Source organism: Vombatus ursinus, unplaced genomic scaffold, assembly GCF_900497805.2.
Source record: "Vombatus ursinus unplaced genomic scaffold, bare-nosed wombat genome assembly UNPS02014830.1, whole genome shotgun sequence".
NCBI classification, from domain to species: domain Eukaryota; kingdom Metazoa; phylum Chordata; class Mammalia; order Diprotodontia; family Vombatidae; genus Vombatus; species Vombatus ursinus.
This window is the reverse complement of record NW_020954608.1, coordinates 18,257,282-18,282,227: the sequence shown is the minus strand read 5'-3', so window position 1 is coordinate 18,282,227 and position 24,946 is coordinate 18,257,282. Positions and strand designations below refer to the sequence as shown.

Below are 24,946 nucleotides of genomic sequence, written 5' to 3'. Positions count from 1 at the left end.
TATGGGGAACACAGAATATTTGCATGGGGTATTAGACACAGAGAGAAAATAATGGAGCAGCTGATAATACTCCTCTTTCCCCTATCTTGAAAATTTCATTCTAAAATTTTGTCTATGAGACAAAAACTATGTCTGTCGCTAGGTAATATAGTTTTTGCTTCTGCCTCAGATTGTGACGAGTATTTGATGAAGTAATCCCCTTAGTGCTAGGGAACACACATTCCTCAGGAGCAGAAAGAAGAGCTTCCTCAGCTCGCTCCTTGGAATTATCCCCTTCGACAAAAATGAAAATTTTCTTTATGTTCCAGGGTTTTGTATTTAGCACAGTGCTTGGCACATAGAAGGTACTTAATAAATGTTTGTTGATTTAACTTGATTGGTACCCAACCTGCTGGTACAAGCAATCAGGAAGGGCAGTCCAAAGAATGAAGAGCTATGACAATCTCTAGCTCGGGTTCTGCTACTCCTACCCATATTACTTTTGACTGATGCCATCTAAGACAGCATTGCCTTGATTTATAGCTTTTTGGTATGGAAGGAGGAAAAATTATGAATTGAATTGAATTCAACAAACATTGATTAAATACATACTTTGAGCAAGTTGCTAAGCTAGGATCTGGGAATACCAAGTGAAAAAAGAATATTTAGTTCCTGACCTCAAGGAGCTTTCAATGACAAATATACAAATAATTATGATACAAAAAAGAATGTGAAAAGGCAAAGGATTGATCCAGACAGAATAAATGCCTTAAGAAAATTTGAGGAGAAATTATTTTCAGCTGTGGGGTGGATAGGTGGAAAGGTTCTTTGAGGAGGTAGCACTTGGTTTGGGCCTTGAAATTTGAAAAACACATCAACATAGAGAAAGCCTCTTTACCCTACCAGTAAGTAGTGATAAGTTGAAAAAAATGTGTTTAGTAATCTACAGAATATTGTACTGTGAAAAATGTAAATTTATTTCTTGCTGTTTGAGATTGGGATGTAATTTCCATGCTTTTTAATAATGCATATAATATCTGAACCAAAATTTATATTTCGTGATCTGTTGGAGTATATTTTGTTTGAAAAGTTCTATTAAAAGTGTACTCTAAAAACACCAGACTGTGTCGGTAAATCTAAGTTATATGATTTGTCACACATATAAGATTTTCCAGAGATACTACTTGCATTTTAGCATAGCTGTGAGATTGTTTTTAATTTTTTTAATTAAAAAAAACTAAGAAATTGAGTTTCTGCCCTCTAGATAAAGGTTTTTTCCAAGGGTATATCCTGTTCCTTCTCTTTTCACTCACTATCCTCTCTCCTGCTAATCTCATCAGCTCCCCTGGATTTAACTAGCCCCTCTTTGCAGATGACTCCCAAATCTATATAGCCAGTCCTAGTTTTACTCTTAAGTCTCACTTTTGAATCACTAATTGCCTATCAGACGTTTCAAGGTGGATGTCCCAGAGACATCTTAAACTCAACATATCTAAAAGTGAATTTATTATTATTCTTCCTGAACCCTCCTCTCTTCCACACTTGCCTATTTCTTTTAAACATCACCATCCTTGTTTATAAATCTTGTAAATATCCTTGGCTCCTCTCTATATTTCTCTCCACACATCTAGTCAATTGGCAAATCTTGCTATTTCTACATTCGCAAAGTGTCTTGCATCTCACCCATTCTCTACTTTCATTTAGCTACCATTTAAGTTCAGGCTCATTACTTCTTGCCTAGATTATTTCAACATCCTTCTATTTTGTCTTCTGCCTCAAGTCCTTCCTTCCTCCAATATATCCTACACACTGTTGCTAAAATCATTTTCTTTAAGGATAGATTTAACCACATGACTCTTACTCAAATAAATTCCATTAGTTCCCTGTTCCCTCTAGGATTCCATATAAACTACTATGTTTAACTTTTAAGACTCTCCAGAACCTGACCCCAACCTTTCTTTTCAGCCTCATTGAACATTACTCTCCATCCCATACACTATAATCCAGGTAGATTGACCTTCTCTCTTTTCCTGACACAGGACACTCCATCCCCTGTCTCCATAAATATCCTCTGGGCCTGGAATGCTCTCCCTGCTTACTGCATCTCAGAATTTCTCTATTGCTTAAAAATGCAGATCATTTTTGTCAATGTTAACTAACTTAACAAAATTTCTAGTTTAAAAAGTTTATTAAATCAGCTACCTGATCTTATCTAGTACGTTGTGCTGCAGCCTACTTGTTTAAACTGTTGTCTCATTAAGTAAGATAGTTTTTAAGACCATGTTACCATAAAACCAAGTACCGTCCCTGGAATATATTTCCCTTTTGATTTTCTCTCACTTATATGCTTTACTGCAAAATGAGAGAAATATATTAGATAAACTCTAAGGTCTCTTACAATTCTTTTCACTCCCCTTTGGGTCAATTACAGATTTGATTGTCTAGTTCCATAATTTACAGCCATCTAGCATCAGCAGGAGAATAATAGTAAAAAGATAGGTTTTTATGATAGGGAAAAAGATGGAATCATTAAAAATGCTGCACAATTTCTCAAAAATCAATTCAGCCCACTCACCTCCTTTTATTCAATATGGGGCCCAGAGCATTATCTATCTGTAGTCTATGTTGCCAAATCAACTGTGTCATAATCTGAGCAATTTCCATTCTTTACCGCTCCTTCCATCTGCCCCCTTATTTGGATCGCTAGGATATTATTTTTTCAGTGACTATTGGTCTCATTGAGGAATACTATAGTATTCTCAGGATTGATGCAATAAGTACAAAGTTATCTGAAAGTAGGTATCTGCGGAGAATCTCATCATCTATCTATTAAGGAACACTCATCTATTTCAACTTTCATGACAGTGGTGAAACATATTTGATAACCATACATCCCTGATTTATGCCTTGGTTAAAAATGTTCATCAGAAGATGACTGAATAAATTTATATCTGTAGTTGCAGTCACTAATAATAATGCTTTAATAACAACTTTTTCTGATCCTGAGTGAGATGAAAAGCATCTTGTTAACAATATGAAAAGCTCCTTAAAAATCCTGTCACCAACATTCATCATCCTTTTTGTTTGTTTTTCAGAATTTCAAAGGAGTATTTTCTTTTAAAATTATTCTTTATCCTAGGATCACAAATGTTCCAGCCTTTTGCCAAAATCTGGGCAGTAGATTTCTTTTTAACAGAAATAGCTTTATTTAAACTTTTCTTTGTTTTGGAACAAAATGGATACCGACTATAGCATAGAGGGCCAACTACTTGGAGAATTTCACAATATTCCATAGTGTAATGGCCTATTTGTGACATACAAATTTGCAAGTTCCAGATGCAAAACTAATTATTTACAAAGTTGCAATTATTTACAAAAGATGCCAGATGGCAATATCAAATAGCTTTGCATAATGTTGGGTATTTTTTTTTAACCCAAACTGGCAAAGGCATAATGTTTTCTAAAACTAACACGATGGAATTCAGGGAACTGTTTTGCATAAATTTTGTTGTTTGTTTTGATTCATTTGCTTAAATTAATCAGTGCCATTTACACAATATTAGCTTAACAAAATGCATTCTGAGCTGAGGTGGAATCCATCAATTGTGTTACACTATTATGCCTACTCCAATTGGTCCTGTTAAGGTTTGCCACATAAATACTGCAATTTTATGGGTGTTATTTACATGTTTTCATTGAAAATGTTTAGGTTTCTTTGTTCACCCCAAAGCCTGAACTAAATTGTTTGTGATTTGCCACTTCACAATTTATAATTTGCCACATTTACAATTACTTATTGCATATACAAACCATAGATATAACTAGAAATCACCAGCTCTCTGAGAAAATTAAGAGAGAGGAAGTGGGGTAAGGAGGTTTGGGGCTGAAAGAACCCAGGGAATATTGTTGTTGTTGTTGTTCACTTGTTTTAATTGTGTCCAATTCTTTGTGACCCTATTTAGGGTTTTATTGGCAAAGATACCTAAATTGGTTGGTCATTTCCTTGTCTAGATTCTTTTACAGATAAGGAAATTGAGGCAAACAGGGTTAAGTGACCTGCCCAGGGTCACATAGCTAGTAAGTGTCTAAGGTCAGATTTGAACTCAGGAAGAGGAATCTTCTTGACTCCAGGCCCAGCACTCCATTCACTGTACCACCTAGCCGCCCCTCCAGGGGATATGACATAGGGAATAATATTAATATATTCACATACTTGAATGGATCTCTGACCCCATAAACATAGACAACTCTTGCAATGATATAAATTTCAACTCATCTACACGTGCTTGTCCTGTGCAACTCTTCCCAATTCTTCCTAACCACAAACTATGATGTGAGACTTCCACAAGATCTCTTGACATTAGAAAAATATCAATGAAACACGTTGGCTATCAGTCATTCCTTCCTCTTCTGATATATTATGCCCCTGCAATCAATGATATAAAAAAAATAGAACTGCTAATAATACTCAGCATTTATTTAATGATTTACAATTTACAGATTGATTTTATATACATCAACTCATGTGATCCTTGTGACATTCCTGTGAATTAAGCAATTGTAGAACAGACCAGCTTTTGTCCCTGGTCAATGTTTAGATTTGATCTTATAATTCCAAAGGCTTATTTTATTTGCTTCCAAATATTGATATTACACACATATGTGTATATATATAATGTGCTATACATATAGGAATATTGTTAATTCAATTTGTTAACAAATGTAATTTCTGGTAGGTTCTACCAAAAGGCTGCCTAGACAGTCTTTGAATATGGACTCAGTGATTGATTGCATATACTACTTATTATCTGAGAAAGTAATTTCACTACTTTAAATTTTCCCTGAAAAAATGAGAGTTTAGACTAGGTGATCTCAAAGGTATATTTGAGCTCTAGATCTTCATGACCATTACTCTAGTTCACTTAACTGTTGGTGTGTTAATTTCTTTCAAGTATGCTATGTATGTGACTGTGTGCATTCATGGTGTTTTATTCATTTTATTATACATATATATATATATATTTATAGTAATGTCACAATATACTTTATAATATATGCTCATTTTAGCCTGTAAAATCAATTCCCATTTATCAGCATCCATTACATAATTATAAACACCTAAGGATGTGCCTTTAAAAGATTAAAATAGAATCTGTAAGAAAAACATGTAACAACAGAGAAATTGCTAAGCTCAAAGGGAGCAACATACTTTCTCAGTATTGTCTTTCGTACTATTCTAGTTTTCTCTCCTTTCCTCTCTCCCTTTCTCTCTCTTTTTCCTCCCTTCTTTCCTTTCCAAATATTTATTGAACACTTACTATGTGAAGAATAAAATAATTATAGCTGCTCTAAATTCTATTTAGGCTTTGCTCCATTGACAAAGGAAATAGTTGGGGCATTAATAAGAATAATTAGGATGGCTGTTAACTAGAGAATATGCGTGGCTTGGGCCTAGAATGACTTATTTTGGTCTTTTGCCTAGATAAAACTCACAAGATTGCTCAACTCCTTCCTATACTTTGCCCTTTTGGACACAGTCTATATCAACATGCTACCAAATGAACATTGGAAGATGAAAATATCCAAATCTAATTTCACTTGCCTGACATGAAAATCAATTCCACATTTTATTGTTATCTGATCAAAATAGTGCTAGTCTACCAAATTGAGTAATTACCCAGATCTGTCAATAATAGCCCCTCAAAGGGAGCGGAACCCATTTGCCCACTCATTTGTTCCAGCTACTGACTTAATAGGGAATGTAATAAAAATCATTTCCCCCGGAAGCTGGTTTATCTCTCTTTGCTTTTGTGGAGTTTATTTGAGGAGGGAAAAATGCTTTCCCCCTCTGGATTTGTTTGTTTTGAAGTCAATACTTCAAAGAGAGGTAGGACTACTGATTACTTATTGATTTGCCTAGCTTAGGCATGTAAGCAGATCATCTTTCACTACCCTTTAGGGAAGAAATTTAGAATTTCTTTACAAATAGGTCATGGTGCCATGCATGGCTAAATCCTCAGAGAAGGGATCTAAACGAACAAAGATAGTTCCATCTGTCTGCCCTAAATCAGTTTGCAAATTCACACAATTGCTCACTTTTGCTTTTATTTTTATTGTTGTTATTGTTCGGTCATTTCAGTCGTGTCCAACTCTTTGTGACCCCATTTGGGGTTTTCTTCGCAAGGATAGTGAAACAGTTTGCCATTTCCTCCTGTAGCTCATTTTACAGATGAAGAAACTGATGCAAACAAGTTTAAGTGACTTGCCCAGGGTCACACAGCTAGTAAGTGTTTAAGACTGGATTTGAACTTAGAAGATGAGTCTTCCTGACTCCAGGCCTGGTACTCTATCCACTTGTGCCACCTAGCTTGGAACTTGGACAATTTCAATTCAAAAACTCTACTAGCTAACCCTGTCTATTATCATTCTATTAAGATCTAAATTAGGTGCCATCTCCATGAAATTTTAAATAATTCCCCTCACTTTTTGAAAGTAATTTCATTTTCAAATTTATTATATCACTTTCACTGGATCTCTTAGCATATTGTATTCTGTCTTGTTTTATTATTATTTGTGCACATATATTTCCCTCATTTAGAATGCAATCTTCTTGGAAAAATGAATTGAGCCTTCTTTATATTGCTTAGCATAAATGTTTATTGATTTAATTGAATGTTCAAAATAAATAAAAGCCTATGAAGTTTGTTCATATTTTGCGTGGGTATTTTATATTAGCCTATCACTAAAGATTACTTATGACAGCCAGTTGAGCAAAGAATATTTATCATAGATTTGTTATCCATATGGTGAGAAGTCTTTAATGCTATGGGAGTCGGGGGAGGATACTCTTTTTGTGACCCTGTCCTGTTCAACATTTTTATTGCAAGGACTAAGCCACAGAAAATATACATTAAATTTGTAGATGACATAAAGCTATAGAGGATAGATAATATGTCAATAAATAGAAATTAGATTTACCTCACCAGATTAGCAATTCACGAAGTAAAAAAGATCTGTGAGTTTAATTGAAAGTATAAAATAAGTGTGATATAGTGGCTGAAAAAAAGTGTTCTTTCCATTCATTTAAACACACACACATACACACACACACACTTGTATCTAGATTCTGGGTATGGGTATTTCACACCTCCAAATAATGCTGATTAATGGTTCACTCTTAACTTGTTAGGAGGTCTCTGTTGTGAATGGTTTTTGTTTTTTTGTTTTTTTTTTTTGGTGGGGGGAGAGTATGGGGACTTGGAAGGGGAATGATGTGTTTTCCATATAGTAGATTTAGACAGTCGCCTGGTAAGCCCCTTCAACCTCATTCATGGGGAAGCCTAGGCCTTATGTGAGAGAGAAGGGCAGCTTCCATAGAAGAGAGCTTTAAAGGAGAGACATAAAAGACTAGTTAATGAACTGAAAGGTCTGGGAGATACTCCCAGATTAGATGACATAGAGATCCCAGGGTACAAATGGACCTAGAGCAAAGCCTGCTCTGGAAGCTCCAGAATACACACAGCCCTAGAAAGAACCAGTCAGTACTACTGGTGATGAAGTAATCACAAAGTCCTGTGGAAGAAGAAGTATTTATATAGCCAGGAACCATGGAAGTGATGACAGGAGTAGGGATGAGAACTTAGAAGCAATGGGTCCCAGAGCCATGTTATAAAGGAGGAAATTCAAACTTTGTATTTCATTTGTACTGTGAGAATTGTGGACTGTGTAGTAGGTATGGAGGTGGAGGTTAGACTATGAAGGTCAACTCTCCAGTGACTTAAAATGATATAGGTTCACATTTAAGTCAGAATATGGATCCCTGTGAGAAATGGAAGTGGTTGGTTTTTGTTTTGTTTTTAATGTCTAGAGTTCAGGTATGTGATGTTTCATTTTATTGGGTAGGCAAAAATTTTTCTGTGTTCAATATATTTTTAGCCTACAGGGAAAAAAGAGTCATCTTGAGCAAACAAAATAATATAGATAATGTGGTTCCTAGGGTTTCATGTTATGAAGGCATAAACCTGGTACATATTTAAGAGATATCTCTAAAATTAAACCCATCTCCTTGTGATATGAAGGTCCCATGACTTTGACCTACACTTGTCAATAATTTTTGTCATGAATTAAAATACCAAAAATGTGTTTATGAAATTAGGAGATTATATGAAACTGGATAAATAACTTTGGATTTAAAATGGCTGGACCTTCAACCAAATATAACTTATTGAAATGTAATAGGTATAAATATAAAACCCTGCATTTTTGTTAAAAGAAAAAAGCAAGCCAACTATATAAGTAAAGGATAAAGAAGACATTGCTAGATGTGGCAAATTTAATGAGAAAGATTCCAGGATTTTCACTGGTTTCAAATTCAATGTGAGTTAATACTATGATAGGCTCCCCCCACCATGATAATTCAACCTTAGAGTATATTAATAAAAATATTAAGTCCAAAACTAGGGAACTGCTCGCTCCAATTCATTCTGCTCTGCTTAGACCATGTCTGTTGTTTGCTACATTTTAAGAGATGCACTGAAAAATGGGATCCTGACCAAACGTGAATGACCAGAATAGAATTTTTAAAAAAAATCTAATTATGATTTAATGAGAATATTTATCCTAGAAAAGAAAAATTGAAGAGGGCAGAAAAGATGTCTTCAAATATCTAAAGAACTGTGTGAATGAGTAAATAGACTTATTCTGTGTGGCTCCATAAGAGAACTAGGACCATTGAGCTTAAGTCACAGGAAAGCTACTAACTAGTCATTGTATTTAGAAAGTACTCCTGACACTAGATCTAGTTAACAGTGGAACTGCCACAGCAGATGTTGTCTGAACAAAGTCTCTATTGAAAAGGAGGTGAGATTAAGAGGCTCTATGGTCACTGCCACTTCTAAAAATATATATTTTTACACAGGAAATCTGAAGAATTGATTCATTATACAAATGATCCAGTCAATTCCTTTTATTCCTCCTTAGAAAAAAAGAAAAAGATAAAAGGAAAAAAAAAACTTTATGATGAAAATGTCTCTGGAAAAATCAAGGATTATTCAGACTGATGGTCTACAGTTATTAAGTTTATCAAAAATATTAAAACCTATGATTTGTTTATTTTGAAGAGAGACTTTATATTCTTAAAATTTTTAAATTTTAAAACAAATTATCCAACTGGTAAAATGATTTTTAAAATGATTGAATATTTCAAATACTGAAAACTTGTGGATATTTCAATAGCATGAGGCATATGACATGACATGTATAACCTGTGACTAATATTAGCCAAGTGACCCTAAATGAATCACTTGCATTTTCAGTGTCTTGAGAAACCTCTAAGACCTTAAGAAAACCTATAAACTGAAAAGAATGTGCTGATCTGTACTGATTGAGGAAGTTCCTGATTTCAGAGTTTTCAAAAAAGAAGACAGGAGTCTCTGCGTGAGTGATTAAGTATAATGACCTGAAAGCCTTAACTATTCTAATTTGCCAAAAAAGAAAAAAAGGAAAAAGAAAGAAAAGAGAATGTAAACTGGACCACAAATCACTGGATTCCATAATTCTAATTTATTATTTTTTGAAACTTGAATATTTTATCTGAGATCTTCATAAATTTATCGTGGTATTTTGGATCTGGAAAAGACCTTTCAGAGCATCTGGTGTAATGTCCTTATTTTCCAGATGAGGAAAACAAAAGTAGGAACCTGAAATGTTAAATAGCCTGCTGCCGAAAGGTACAGAGCTAATTAATAGCAGATTCAGGAGTAGAAACCAGTCCTCCTGATTCCCAATCCAGTACTCTTTCTCCTACATCATACTGAAGGATGTTTTGTCTCTTTTCTCTATGGTTTCACCCTCCTGCCCATGTTAAAGAAGGATTGGAATTCAAGAATACCCCAAGGACCAAGCTTCATAAATTGATGCAGTAATTTATTTTTATTCCTGAGGGAAAGTAAATAGAGATAGTATGATGATTTTTTAAAATTTCAAAATAAAATTATAGTATCTCCTTTAATTATTTGTATCGATGGTACATTTTCACAAAAGGAAAAACTACAGTGACTTATAATAAAATTATTATTAAAATTTTGTGTCAACTGATATTTCTGGTCCTTCTAGTATTAAGGAGATATGCCCAATAAGAACTGAATACTGAATTATATAGAGATAGATATATAGATATGCATTTTTGTCATTGTCATTCAGTTGTTCCAGTTGTGTCTGACTCTTTGTGATGCTATTTGGGGTTTTCTGGGCAAAGATTCTTGAGTGGTTTGCCATTTCCTTTTCCAGCTCATTTTACAGATGAGAAAACTGAGGCAAACAGGGCAAAGTGACTTGCCCAGGGTCACACAGCTAGTAAGTGTCTGAGGCCAGATTTGAATTCAGCAATGCGAGTCTTCCTGATTCTGGATCTGGTACACTATTTCTGTACCACCTAACTACCTATACACATGCACGTATGTATATAAGCATACATGTATATGTATGTATATTCATATAAAACATAAATGTATGTGTATATACCTATTGTGTAGTCACATGCATACACATATATTTGTGTGTATGTATATACATACACATGGAGACAGACTGAAAAGAATTAGTGACAGAGGTTCAGAGATAGACACGACACAGAAAGAGATACAAACAGGGACACAAAGAAGATGTACCATGGCTTTAGAAGTAATTTTCAGATTCTCCACATGGAAACTGGAATGAATATTCCTACCTTATAGCTGTGTAAGTATGTAATGATATGGGAGAGATCTCTTGAGCTTTTAAAAAAAATAAATTCATTATGTAATATATAATAATTGAAGAAAATCACATAAATGACCATGATAAATGGATGCAGTGCTAAAATGTTCCTTGCTCTCTGACCCAGAAAATCTTTTTAGCAATGCATTCACAATTTGGCAGGGCAGGGGGTATCTCAGGACATCCTTACGTACATGTGAACATGCTGCTTCGCAGCTATATTTGGCCTACTAACATGATCTAATCCTGCAAGAATGGAATTGTCCCTGTGAACCAAGCCCTATGGTGATTAAAGAAAGGCAGTTTTTTTCATTCTCAAATAAATTCAAAACAGAATTCCAGATTACAAACTAATCAATCTTTTAGAAACATGACTTTACTTTTCCTCCAGGTTTATCTTTTGATGACATTATTTAATATACTATTTATGCAAATAGCAAATTAAAATAATTAATTTTAAGCTAGTTCTCTCTGGATGGCTTGTAATTTTTCCCCCTAAAGGGTGTTCCAGATGTAATAAATTCCATATCATTATCTAGCAGGATTATTAGATTGTGTTACGGGTAAACTAGAAATAATTTGTACCTTTCAGGAAGATTTATTTTCAAAGAATTATAACACCAAAAAGTAGGCTTAACACTTAGTCTATAGTGAGTGTGATTTCTACTTCCAGGCTTCATAAAGCACTTCAGGATTTTGCCTCCCCTTAAGGTTTTCAGTATGATTATTCATCTCTGGCCACCACTTCTCCTCTAGCTAGGCTACCAGACAGCACTAACTAGGATCTTTATATTCACTCTTTTCCAATTCCAATCCACCAAATATATTGCCCCCAATTTAATTATTTCAATGCATAGATCTAACCAATTCCTCAATATTTACTCTCTGTATCTGTTTCTATTGATAGAAACATGACAGATATACAAATATGTGTATGTGTGTATGCACACATGAGTCTATATATATATGTATATGTATAGATACCTGAGAGAGTACAACATCTTTTTATTCGGTTGTCCCATATTCTAACCCAACTGAACTACTCTCATAGAGGGTTAAGTACTGCACCTGGGATCAGGAAGAAATAGATTACAATCATGCCACCACTACCACCATGCCCCCAGCACTAAGAGATTATGGGCAAATCACTTATCCTCAGACTTCAGTTCTTTTTGTCTTTAAAAATGGAGATAATAACATGTATTGACAGGGTTGTGGTAAAGTGCAATGGAGATAATGCATTACAATGTTTTTTTGTACCCCAAAAGCATTATATGTCAGCCATTAATATATAACTTCCTGCACCCAACATGCTTATCCCCTTTTAATCAAGTTTTGACTCATACTGTTCCTCTTCCTGCCTCCTAGTAAATAATACACAGACATTCAAATTACTCTGAAGCTCCAATAAACCTCATACTGGGGGCAGCTAGGTGACGCAGTGGATAGAGCACTGGCCTTGAAGTCAGGAGGACCTGAGTTCAAATCCGGCCTCAGACCAAACACTTGACACTTACTAGCTGTGTGACCTTGGGCAAGTCACTTAACCCCAATTGCCTCAGTTAAAAAAAAAACAAAAAAACAAAAAACCTCACACTGGAAGGGGAGTGGCCAAAGGTGATGGACTCAATTAGGATTAGAGTTGTTTTAGGAAGGTCCATGCCCTCTGTACATAAATTCACATGCACAAAAAGGAACACATCTTTAGAATAACATTGAAATCTTTCCTATTGAAAATGACTGCATCAGGGAATGTCACAATAACACAGTTATTCAAAGGACAAAAAAAGCAGAATAGGGTACAGATTTCACTGATTGGCCTTTTTCAGGTCTCACAATAATCATAGCACTCTGGCATTCAAAAGAATAGTTAATTGCTCTTTGGAAATAAGCAAAGTAGTGTTCCACTTTTTTTTTTTTTGAGGAGTATTTCCTACTTGACATTTGGCAACTTCTTGTATGTTGGTTTTGACAGTGAAATAAGTAGATGGGGAAATTGTCGTTGGCCCATTATAAAACAAAAGCTCAGGTTGATTTTACTTTTAAAAACTAAATATGGTGCAGCATACTGAGGAGTTTTACGTCTTATTACCCTATCCAGGGATATTTTGTTGTTGTTGAGGCATTTCGGTCCTGTCTGATTCTTTGTGACTCCATTTGGGGTTTCCTTGGCAAAGATGCTGGAGTGGTTTGCTATTTCTTTCCCTAGCTCTTCTTACATGTGGGAAACTGAGGCAAACAGGGTTAAATGACTTGCCCAGGTCACACAGCTAGTAAATATCTGAAGCCAGATTTGAACCCTCAAAGTTCTCAATTGGGTTTTTAACACTGTCAAGCTGGTTGATGACCAGTGCTGTTTCTTGCTATCTCTTTTGACCAATTGATACTCTGACCCAGAACAACCCATTCTATAGACTACTAATTTTTTAAATGAAATCATATGGTATCATGAATATTGCTGTTCTCGAGAAAGAAATAATCTGTGCAACTCTCTGTCATCTAAGTACAGAAGATAAAATGGTCCTTTCCTTCTCCAGTTCATTTTATAAATGAGGAACTGAAACAAACAGGGTTAAAAGACTTGCCCTGGGTCACATAGTTAGTGAGTGCCTGAAGCTGGATCTGGACTCATGACGATGAGGTCATGCTGATTCCAAGCCCAGTGTTCTATCCACTATACCACCTAGCTGCCTTAGGGTAGATGTTAAAGCACCTCTTAATCCAAAGATGGACAGTTTATCTTTTGGGAGATTGAGGCAACTGTCTTAAACATAACTTATACTTGAATTCTTGTCTTATTCAAAAGTTCATTATTCTTTTTCTCCTCTTAAATACTTTAAAAATACTCATTGCCAAACTGTGTGCTTTACTTTGCCTAAAGTATGTGACAAATATATCAAAGGTTTGTGTGCTCTTCTAAAGGAAAAGAATGCAAAGATAATGAGTTGTATGTTACTATCTTTCCCCTTGAGAGTCCCAGGAGTTGGCAATTGACTGCATTAAAAGCAAGTGATGCATTTATAGCATGAAAGTTTTATTAATCACCTGGAGATCATGTTCAGAAAGGGTTAAAAAGGGTTTTCTTTTTTTTAAATTTTTTAAAATTATTTTTAGGCAATTGGGACTAAGTGACTTGCCCAAGGTCACATAGCTAGTAAGTGTCAAGTCTTTGGTCTGAGGCTGGATTAAAAAGGGTTTTCTAATGATGTTGGTATACCAACCTTATTTTCTAAAGCATCTAAAATTAAATTTCTGACACCTTTTTGAACAAATTTTCTCTTACATATTATAGGAAAAAAGGATCACCACCTAGTGTCAAACATTTCCTTTTACAGATGAGGAAACTGAAGCTCAGGGTAAGACTTGCCTAAAATCCTGTCTTCTGCAAATCAAGACAGTTGTCAAAGATTACAAAGCTAGTGAGAGCATAACCTGCTCTCAAACCCAAATGGATGTCTGAGTGGGCCCTATGCCAATTCTGACCAACATGGAAGCTTTAAGTTGTCCCGTTTTTCCAATGTGGGCAGATTTGCCCCTCCTGAGGTATCCCAAAGGCTCACCATATTGGAGGTGAAGTTAGTGTGGACTCCCAATCACCTTTAGCCCTACTCTACCTCCTTAGCCTGGAAATACACTGTCACTGTGGCCCTTTCCTCTGATTGGTGAGTTATTCCCAGAACATTCACTTTCCCCACCCTGTCATAAGAGCCTCCTCATCCTGGAAGTTTGCTTCATGCCTGGTCTTCTCACTCAGGAATTAAACTCCAAGATTCTACCTCCTTGCTCTAATTGTTCTGTTCCTCTCAGAACTTCCAGTTAAAGGAAAATGTCCAGGCAACCCATGTCTTCATTTCTCACCAGGCTCCATTCCTGACTCTGAGCTATCTCCACCACCCCTGCCTACTTTTCAGCTTCTTTTTACATGCTGTCTTTCTCCATTAGTATGTAAGCTCCATGAAGGCAAGAAATATCATTCTGCTTGTATTTGTATCCTCAGCACTTATCAACATGCCTGAAATATAGTAAACAATAAATACTTACTGACATGGTTTGACTATGGCTCAGAATTCCCAATCTTAAGTGATCCACTGACCTACCCAGCAGCAGAGAATACAGACATGTGATGCACTCCCAGACTTGTATTCTTTCTAAGAAATCTAGAAAGAAGGTATATTTAGACAAGCCTGGTAAAATCCAGATTTCCAATAAAAAGTGTTGAAATTAGCCATACCTAGATATGTTCACTTAAATTTAAAAACATATTGCAAGACATTCAATAACATAATGTTGGGGGATTTCTTGATGAGATGACTATCTGAATAGTAAGGAGCTGGCCCAGATCTACTGAAGAAAAATACTGCAGTACAAACCAGACTAAATGATGATTAAGAAATCGAATGAGTATTTACAATGACTTCTTTCATCCCAGAACCATACCAAAAGTCAGTCACAAATTCATGGGCAATAGGAAAAGGGGGTGCCCTAAGCAAAGCAAATACTGGAGTGACCAGAGAAGGGACACATGTAGCTTTCAGGTTTCTGTATGCTCAGGCAGAAAAAGTGGAGGGCTCATCCCCATGGTATTCATAATACCCCAGAATGATGAGAAGGTTCTGTAGTAGACAACTTGGCAGACCACTGGTGTGTCAGCAGGCAGTGATCATCTTTCCTATTCTGCAAATGCTGGCCAGCTCAGTGACACAGATCTCAGACTAGGTCAGCCCAGGCCAAGGTCCTGAAATACCAGAGAAGGCCCTGAAGATCCAGTGCTCTGAAACTCAAAGATCCAAGGGGCCCTAATCTCAGGAGGAGGAGGTCAGTACAACAGCCCATGAGACCCAGGGTGAGACCAAAGATGGTTGGCCATTTCACTCAAAAGTGAAGAAGAAAGTAGAGCTTGTCCCTAATAGAGCCCTAAATTCATGAACAAAAGCTGGAGAGATAAGTAAATAAAAGGAAAAACTGACCAGCATAAAAAAGTTATTATAAATATAGAGATAACTGAGAGATACTAAGCAGATACATTGTTTTCCCACAATGACTACATAAATGCTTAGGAAAAAAACTAATCAAGAAATTAAAAAGAAAAAGAAATGGAAACTCTGGAAGAAATAAATGGAAGGAGAATAAGAAGCTCAAACCTTACCCAAGAAATGAATTCTGAAAACTAGAATAGGCTAAACAGAAATCAACAAATATATAAGGTCAAAAATAAATATTGGGAGAGAATAAAATATAAAATATATGACAGCAAAAGCAAGTGATTAGAAAAATAAGTAAAGAAGAGCTCACTTAAAAATGACAGAATTCTCTGACAACTACGATAAAAATTACTGGATATAAAATTTCTGGTTTTTGTACTTCTCTTCTTTTTATTTTTTTAACTTTATTTATCTTGTTCTGAACATAAGAAATAAAACACATTTTGGAACAAAAAATAAAACATGGTAGATAGAAAAAAGATGATTGTGCATGAAACTGCAAATCTAATTAATATACAACTTGCTATTCCTTTTAAATATATAATACAGTTATCTTGTAACTTTCTTTTTTCCCTTTTTTTCTTCCCTCTCTCCCACCCTAGAGATGACTACCATTAGACACAAATATGTGTATGTATGTGTGTATATATGTATGTATACACACATATATGTAAAACCATTCTATATACTTCTCTTTATCAGTTCTTTCTCTGCATGCAGATAAAACCTTCCTTTGTAATTAAATTGAGTATTTCTAACAGTCAAAAAGACTCAGTCACAAAAAAAATTAAATAAAAACTTCCCAGACCTGTTAGGATAAGAGAGTAAAGATAGAATGAATCCACCATTCACCCTCTAAAAGAAACTCCAAAAAGAAAAGTTCTAAGAATTGCATAGCCCAAATCCAGAGTTCCCACACTGAAGAAAAAGAAAATGCTGCCTATAACCAGAAAGAGGCAATGGGGTATCAAGGAAACAGTCAAAATCATACAAGAGATGACACCTTTTATATAAATGAGAGGAAATAGTTTAATGCAATCTCCCAAAGGCAAAATGGAATGTCTTTCAACGAAGAAAACTTATTGTACAAAGCTGAGTATAACCTTACAAAGAAGTGGGGACTTTAAAGCAATATAAGCAATATATGTGTGTGTGTGTGTGTGTGTGTGTGTGTGTGTGTGTATATATATGTATATATATGTATTTTATATATATGTAATATTTAAATTTTAGAAAATCATGAAATAAATGGGACAAAGCATTCTTCAATATCATGTAGAATAACTAATGTATTGAGAGTGAGAAAAATATGTTCTAGTTCTATTTTTGCTAGTAGTAATTAGCTGCATGGTCTTAGGCAAGTCACTAAAAACCTCTAAATCACATTTTCCTCATTGGTGAAATAAGTAGGTTGATCCATAGGAATTTCAGCTCAAAAATTCTATGATTCTAAAAGAAGTGTCTTTTTGGAACTGAACATTTTACCAAAACCTTGGACTAAAAAAAAAAAAATAAAATGATTTATGAAAATTCCTATATTCAATAATTTTGGCAAAAAAAGAATCAACCACTTTTAAAATATTTAGATTTGCCTAAAATCACATCTTCTACAAAATCAAGACAATTGTTATTGTTTTTAATTACTTATTATAGAATATTGATAAGTTAAGATCCTGAATTAAAGTGATGGTTTCTCAGTGTGCCTGAATTTAATTGAACACATAAATCTTCCTAGGCAAAATCATTCCTTTCAATGGAATTTACCAAAAATGAATTATCTAAATTTGCAGGGTGTTATCATATGCCTGAAATTCTGGATTTTTTCCAGCAACATATATATTTATTTGATTCTTCAAAAAAAAATCAATAGAATAAATCGGCATTTTGTAGAGGCCCTGATATTCTTTTCTCTGAGAAAAAGAATCACGCAATGAATAGAGAACCAACCTTAGAGTAAGGAAGATTTTAATTCCAATTTCTGCTTCACATATACAGAGTGTATGACCTTGGACAAGACAATTAATCTCTCAATATCCTAGCCAATTCTCTAAGACTGCAAGTGGGACATATAAATTGATAATTTATAATACACCAGAGGTTCCTACTCAGATGATATCACAAATTGAGAATCCAACTCACTTCCCCCATCCAAAAACAATCTTTATAGAGTTTCACCAAAAGATATTTTATGTGTTCTCTTCCTGAATATTTTCCTAATCAGCGCATTAGAAACTAACCTAATACTATCAGAAATAATCTTACACAATTAGTGTATTACAACCATAGATTTAGAGTTGGGAAAGCTCTTTAAAGACCACTTAGTCCAATGTCCCCATTTTATAGAAGAAGAAATGGGCCAAATTAGTTCTTACTTTGTAGTTACTGTCGAGTTGTTTTTCAGTCCTGTCTGACTTTATAACCCCAATAGAGATAATCATGGTAACAGATACTGCAGTGGTTCGCCATTTCCTTCTCCAGCTCATTTTACAGATGAGCAACTGAAACAAACAGGGCTAAGTAAATTGCCCGGGGTCATACAGCTAATACGCGTCTGAGTCCAGATTTGAACTCAAGGAGATGAATCTTCCCGACCTCAGGCCCAGAACTCTATGCACTATGGCGCCACCTAGTGGCCACGTCTTGAAAATCAGGCTAGAAGAGAAATGGCTTCTCTGTAAGAGCAATTCCTCTAACTCTCCAGAGTGTTCCAAGCGACAACATTTATGAGAAAACCCACAGCTTAGAAAAAGAGAGAGATAATCCAGAATTCACTTCTGGAAAACTCCAAGTCTATGGAACAGAACAGAGCTCATGCTAGTTGAGCTGAGAAGCTATGGGACTAGTCTTCAAGAATTACCTTGTCTTTTTCCATAGTCCCCAGTTCTCCTCTGACTCATTATTTCCAAAATAAGCATTCCTAAAGGCTCTAACCCTAGGTATCCCCCATTCTTTTCTCTCTACCACTCTTCCTTCAGTGATCTCATCCAGTCCCATGTCTTCACCATTGCCCCCATGAAGATGATTTCTATATCTTTTTTCCATCTGTATCTAGTCTTCTTCATACTGTACTATTCACTCATTGCCTGCTAGGCATCTCCATCTATTTGCTCCGTTAACCTTTCAAGCTCAACATGTCTGAAATTGTACTAATCATTATTCCTCACAATTCTGTTACATTCCTAACTTCTTTGTCCTTATTTCCACACAGCCCTTCTCTCAGCCGTTTACACAATCATCTTCACTCAATCTACATTCCTCCTCCATACCACATATCCAGTCATCCACAGAATCCTGTCAATTCCACCCTAGATGACATTTCTTACATATGAGGTAGTGAAATATAATAGAGAGTACTGAATCTGAAATCCAAAGAGACCTAGGTTTGAATCTAGCTCCTGAAACTTGCAAGCTGTGTGGCCATCAATCAATTAATCCAACAGCAAGTGCCTATTAGGTATTTACTACATGCCAGGCACTGCATTTGGCACTAGAGATATAAGTTCAAAGAATGAAATGAATCTATATTTACAAAGACTTTACATTCTGCACCTGGCATATAGTAGAAATTTAGCAAATGTTTATTACCTGGCATTCTCATGGAGGCCATACTAAATATATATTGAAATATGGAAAGTATGAATATGAAGTCAATAAATACAAATATACAGAGTAATTAAATACAAAGTATCTTGGGAAGGAGGGCACTAGCAATTAAGGGGATCATGTAGAAGATGCTGATTGAGTTGTGTCTTAAAGATACAGAGGGACTTTGTGGCAGAGGTAAGGAAGGAGAGAACATTACAGGCATGTGGGGAGTGTATGAAGAACAGAGAGCAGGCCAATTTGGTTTGATTGCATAGTATAGAAGGAAGAGTAATTGCGCAGTGCGGAAGGGAGGATAATATTCACTGAGGTTGGAAAATTAGGTAGGAGCCATGTTGCGTTTAAGTTAAACAGAGAAGTTACATTTTATTTTAGAGGCCATAGGAAGCCACTTGAAACTATTGAGGAGGGGAGTCATGTGGCAAGAGCTGTACTTAAGGAAAATCACTTTGGCAATAATGTGAAGGATAGACTATAGTGGTAAAAGGCTTGAGGAAGAGAGATCAATAAGAAGGATATTGCAACAATCTTGGGAAAATATGCTGAGGGCCTGAACCGAAGTGGGAACTTTGTTAAGTGCACAGTTGTTCAGTAATAGACATTACAAATGATGAAATGGCAAGATTTGGCAACTGATTAAATTTGAGAGTGAGTTGGGAACAATCCCAAGATTAATAACCTGGGAGACTGGAAGGATAGTGGTCCCTTGGATAAAAGCAGGGAAGTCTGAAAGAAAGAGGGTATGGGAGGAAAGATAATGAAGCAGCTCAATTTTGGATCTGTTGATTTTGACTTGTCTCCAGGACATCTAGTCTGAATTGCTCAAAATGGCCATGGGCAAGTCACTTAGTTTCTCTTCATCACATTACCTCACAATAAAACAGAGTACCTTATCATGTGCTTGCATTAGCTCCTCCATGCCCTACTTTGCTTTTTGTTCCCATGGCACAGCTCCTTGCAAGATCTAAGTGTTCATTGCATCTTTATTGAACTATTTCTTAATTTAATACTTTAATGTCTATGATCTCGCTGATAGTGAAATGATCTGCAGAGGAATCACAACCCAATCAAATCTCACACTGTGCAACACTTTATAACATCTTCCTTTAAACTACAGGATCCTAAATTTAGAATTGTAACCAACTTTGGATTCAATCCAGTTTAACGCATTTTTAACAGGAGGGAAACTGAGTCAGAATCACAAAACATTTATTAATCACCTACTATTTGCCAAATAAATACATATATACATATATTTATGTATGTTTTATGTATATATAAACACACATACAAAATAAATACATACTGAATTTATAGGAAGGGGTGGAGGCAACAGTTCATAGGCAGCCAGGTGGCACAGTGAATAGAGTGCCACACCTGAAGTCAGGAAGAATCATCTTCCTGAGTTCAAATCTTTACTAGCTGTGTGACCCTGTTTGCCTCAGTTTCCTCATCTGTAAAATAAGCTGAAGAAGGAGATGACACCACTTTAGTATCTTCTACAAGAAAACCCCAAATGGCATCATGAAGAGTTTGGACATGCCTGAAATGACTGAACAACAGACCATAGCTACTAAGAGATCTGGAAAAGTGTCACGTAAAAGGTTACCACTTCAGCAGAATTTCAAACAAAATAAAGGATTTACAGTGTTTACCTGTTGTTTTTTGGGCTGCCCACAATTCTGGTTCTTTAAAGACTCTGATGTTCCATTCCACACAACCATTAAATATCAGAGGGAGAATTTTTTCTCAGTTGTCCAGTTCTAAGCTTCATCATAACAAAATAACATTGTTTCTTTTTCTTGTTTTTTGTATTTAGGTTGATGTAGCTTTTAAAGTGTATCATTATCATGATTCTGCTTCCTTCACTCTACATCAGTCTTACTTCTTTGCATTCTTAGTATTTGGAGGGGTTTCTTTTGGAACAGTAATTTTCATGATATTCATGTACTTCAATTTATTTAGACACTCACTAAGCTGGGTACTTTGTTTCTAGGTCTTTGCTACCACAGAAAGGGCTGATAAGAATGTCTGGATGTATGTGAGAATTTTGTTTTCTTTTAAGAAAAATCTTATTAATGTCTTTTCATTTTTTACAACAACTATATTTTACAATAAACCTCTCCCCCATTGAGAAAATCATCCCTTCTGACAAAAAGAAGAGGGAAATATATTTAGTAAAATTAACCAATACATTAAAATTATATGAAATTAATGGCAGTCTTTTACACTCACAGTCTTACATCTCTGTAAAGAAGGCAGGGAAGTAGCTTTGCATACCTTTTTTGGGGGCCAAACAGTCATTATAATTTTGTAGCATTTGAGTTTTTTTTAAATGTATTTTGTAGTTTTTAAAATTCTACATTGTCATCAGGCAAGTTGTTTTCCTGGTTCTGCTAATATCACTTTGCATCATTTACCATACTCTTCCTAGACTTCTTTATATTCATGATGCTCATCATTTGTTCAATGATATTATATTACATCTATACACTGCCATTTAGTCAGTTATTCCCCATTTAAAGGGTCTCTATTGTAGTTCTTTGCTATTATAAAAGTGCAGCTCAATATTTTGGTGTATAAGGCACTTTTCATTTTTTCAGTGACATAGCTGGTGTCTAGCAGTTGGATCTCTAAGTCCCAAGTTATGGCTACTGAAGATGCTTTCTGAGCATAAATCTAAATTATTTTACAGAATGGTTGGGTCATTTCACAATTCTACCAATAATACATTATTATGCCTAACTCTGTACTACCTTTCCTATTGTATTTCTACTTTATGTCATCTTTGCCAAGTAGTTGAATATGTGATGAAAAGTAAGAGTTACCTTAATTCACTCCCCTTGTTATTAGTGATTTGGAGCAATATTTCACATGGTTGTTCAAAAATAGCAATTGTTCTTTTGAAAACAGTTTGTTCTCCACTCTATATTAACAAATGAGAAACAAAATTTCATATAGCAAATTAGGTATAGGCACACCTTGAGTTTGTGTTAGAGCAAAGAACCATTTTCTCCTTTGCTTCTATTAATTGGTCTCCTATTGACATTTTGTTGACTTTTTTATCCACCACGAATGTTCTCCAAGTGAATCTACAAACCAAGACATGGTCTACAAGTGAATTTTGGGTTCCTTTCTTGACTTATAATGGATATTTTGCAGCCTACCTTCTTGCAATCTTTTCCCAACATTTTGCTACCCAGAATTACTTAATTGCATATGCAAACAGAAATATCACCATAGCCATCACAAGAACATTTCCTCATACATTAACAGATATAGACAATGAAATTAAACTCAGAGCTTGGGATGGGCTGTGAGGTAAAATCAAGAAGACAGATAAAGCTCCTCTCTTATTTTTTCAGGGAATTATTTTTTCCTTTAGGGTAGATTTGAATCACACTTGAAATTTTTGCTCCACTAATTAAAACAGCTGGAACAAGAATTTTGATTCATCATTTATTTGACACTTGAAAAGTAACACATTTTTTTCAATGCTAACTCTCTTGGGCTTCTGGCACAAGGAGGTGTTTTTTTTTGGGGGGGGAAAGGGGTGTTGGGTTTTGTTTTTGGTTTTTGTTTCTGTTTTTTACTCTGCAATATGTCTGGAGGCTGCTAGGTGGTTCAATGGACAGTGCCAGGCCTACAGTGAGGAAGATCCGAGTTCAAATCCAGTCTCAGACATAATTAGCAGCTATGTGACCTTTAATGCTGTTTGCTTCAGTTTCCTCATTTGTATAATGAGCTAGAGAAGGAAATGGCAAACCACTCCAGTACCTTTGCCAAGAAAATCACAAATGGGGTGACAGAGAGGTCAGACACGGCTGAAACAACCGAACAACAACTACAGAGAACAAAAGAAGGGCAGAGTCCTTTCCCTAATATCTAAGAGAGCAAATACCAGCAAATTTTGCAAACTTGTAGAAGTGAATCTTTTTTATTAATAATAGAACCTGTTTATTAAATTAAGAAAAATGATATTTTTTTCTTTTTGCTGAGGAAGGGATAATGATAGCTTTTAACACTTACACGCATCTGTATTTCTAAATCGTTAACCATGAGTGGTCTGGTCTTTTTGCAGGTGCTGGTGAATCTGGAAAAAGCACAATTGTCAAGCAGATGAAGTAAGTATCTGCCTCTCTTAGAGCAGCCTGTGCACATCTCTGATTGTTGGTAAAGATAAAAAACTAGAGAAAAAATTACTAAACTAGAAATTCATTTTTTTTGTTGTTTCATATTGTTTTGGGCGGTAGCAGAAACTTTCGTAGTTCCTTTACCAAATGTGCTGATCACGTGTAGTCACAAATATAATGGATAAGTAATAATTCTAAATTTAAAAAAAAGGAAGCCAATAGCAGTAAATATTTAGGGAATGCTATCTAGGTACAGAGCCTGACGCTTCAGGTGAGGAGATATACAAATTTGTTATATGGTGTGATAATTATAATTATTATTTTATATAACCTGCAGGGTTACAAAGTATTTTATATTTGTTATCTTGCTTCATTTCCACAACAACCTTGTGAAGTAGGTAGTGTTATCATGTCCATTTTACAGATAATGAAGCTAAGCCTGAGAGATGTTAACTGACTTGCCCTTGATCACAGTTAGTCAATGTATGAAGCAGAATTTACACTAAATTCTCCCTAAATCTAGGTCCAGCAGTGTATCTCCTGAACCTCCAATCTGTTTCTGATTAATCCTGATCTCAAGTTTAATTTCCAGTGGGGGGAATGCTACCACAACATAGTAATATATAATATTAAGATAATAGCTTTAGTATCACAAGTAACTTTAAGGTCATCTAATGCAATATATTATTTTTTTAGACAAGGAATTTGAGGCCAAGAGAAGTTAAGCAATAGATTCAAGCCAAGGTCCCAGGGTGTCAAATTCAAAGCTCTTTCCAGTACATTATAGTGCTGCCTCTCCTACATTGTAAATGTAGTGGAGAGTTACAAAACAAAGTTGAGAGCATATTTCATTGCACTTTAGTGATTTAGGGTGTGGCATATTGTAGATGCTGTCAGACTGTGTTAGTTTTACTTACCTTTATTTTTTCTTTGATACTGGGAAAAGGAGTGGAGTGGTATATAATAATAATAATGATAATAATAATAAATAATGCAGCTAGCATTCATATACTTGTTAAAGGTTTGCAAAGCATTTTACCAATATCATCTCAGTTGATACTTACGACCCTGGGATGGTAGGTATAACTATTATCTCCATTTTATAGATGAGGAAACTGAAGTCGATAGCTAGTAAGTGTATAAGGCTGGATTTTGAACCCAGGTCTTCCTGACTCCAGATATAGCCTCCATCCATTGTATCACATAGGAAAATGACTATTATGTAAGAATGATGGAACTTCCTTTTTTTTTTAAGGGTTTAGTTCAGAGGGGGCAAATAACTACTTTTTCAACTCAAGGGAATCAGGGAAAAGGTGTCATATGAGTCAGACTTTAAAGTATATATAGGAATTCAACAGGCAAAGCCAGAGGTAGGGGACATTGTAGGCCCAGGGAGTCTTCTATGCAAAAGGATGAAGACAGAAAAACACTGTAAATTTTTGGTTTTTGCTTGGCTTGGCTATGTGGAGGAGAGAGAAGTGCAGAGTTTTTTAG

General features: G+C 35.3%; 1 protein-coding gene across 2 annotated transcripts in view; it reads left to right on the top strand.

Annotated features, from left to right (window-relative positions):
• The window catches only part of GNAT3 (G protein subunit alpha transducin 3), a 78,793-nt gene that overhangs the window by 8,555 nt on the left and 45,292 nt on the right, over positions 1 to 24,946 (top strand). The window contains exons 1-2 of one of the 2 annotated variants that reach the window (XM_027838760.1): positions 22,631 to 22,640; positions 23,401 to 23,443. In XM_027838760.1, coding sequence (XP_027694561.1) covers positions 23,439 to 23,443 — 5 coding nt within the window. In that variant the 5' untranslated portion in view covers positions 22,631 to 22,640; positions 23,401 to 23,438. Of the gene's footprint in view, positions 1 to 22,630; positions 22,641 to 23,400; positions 23,444 to 24,946 lie in introns of those variants that run through there. The other variant, XM_027838759.1, reaches the window with a different exon arrangement.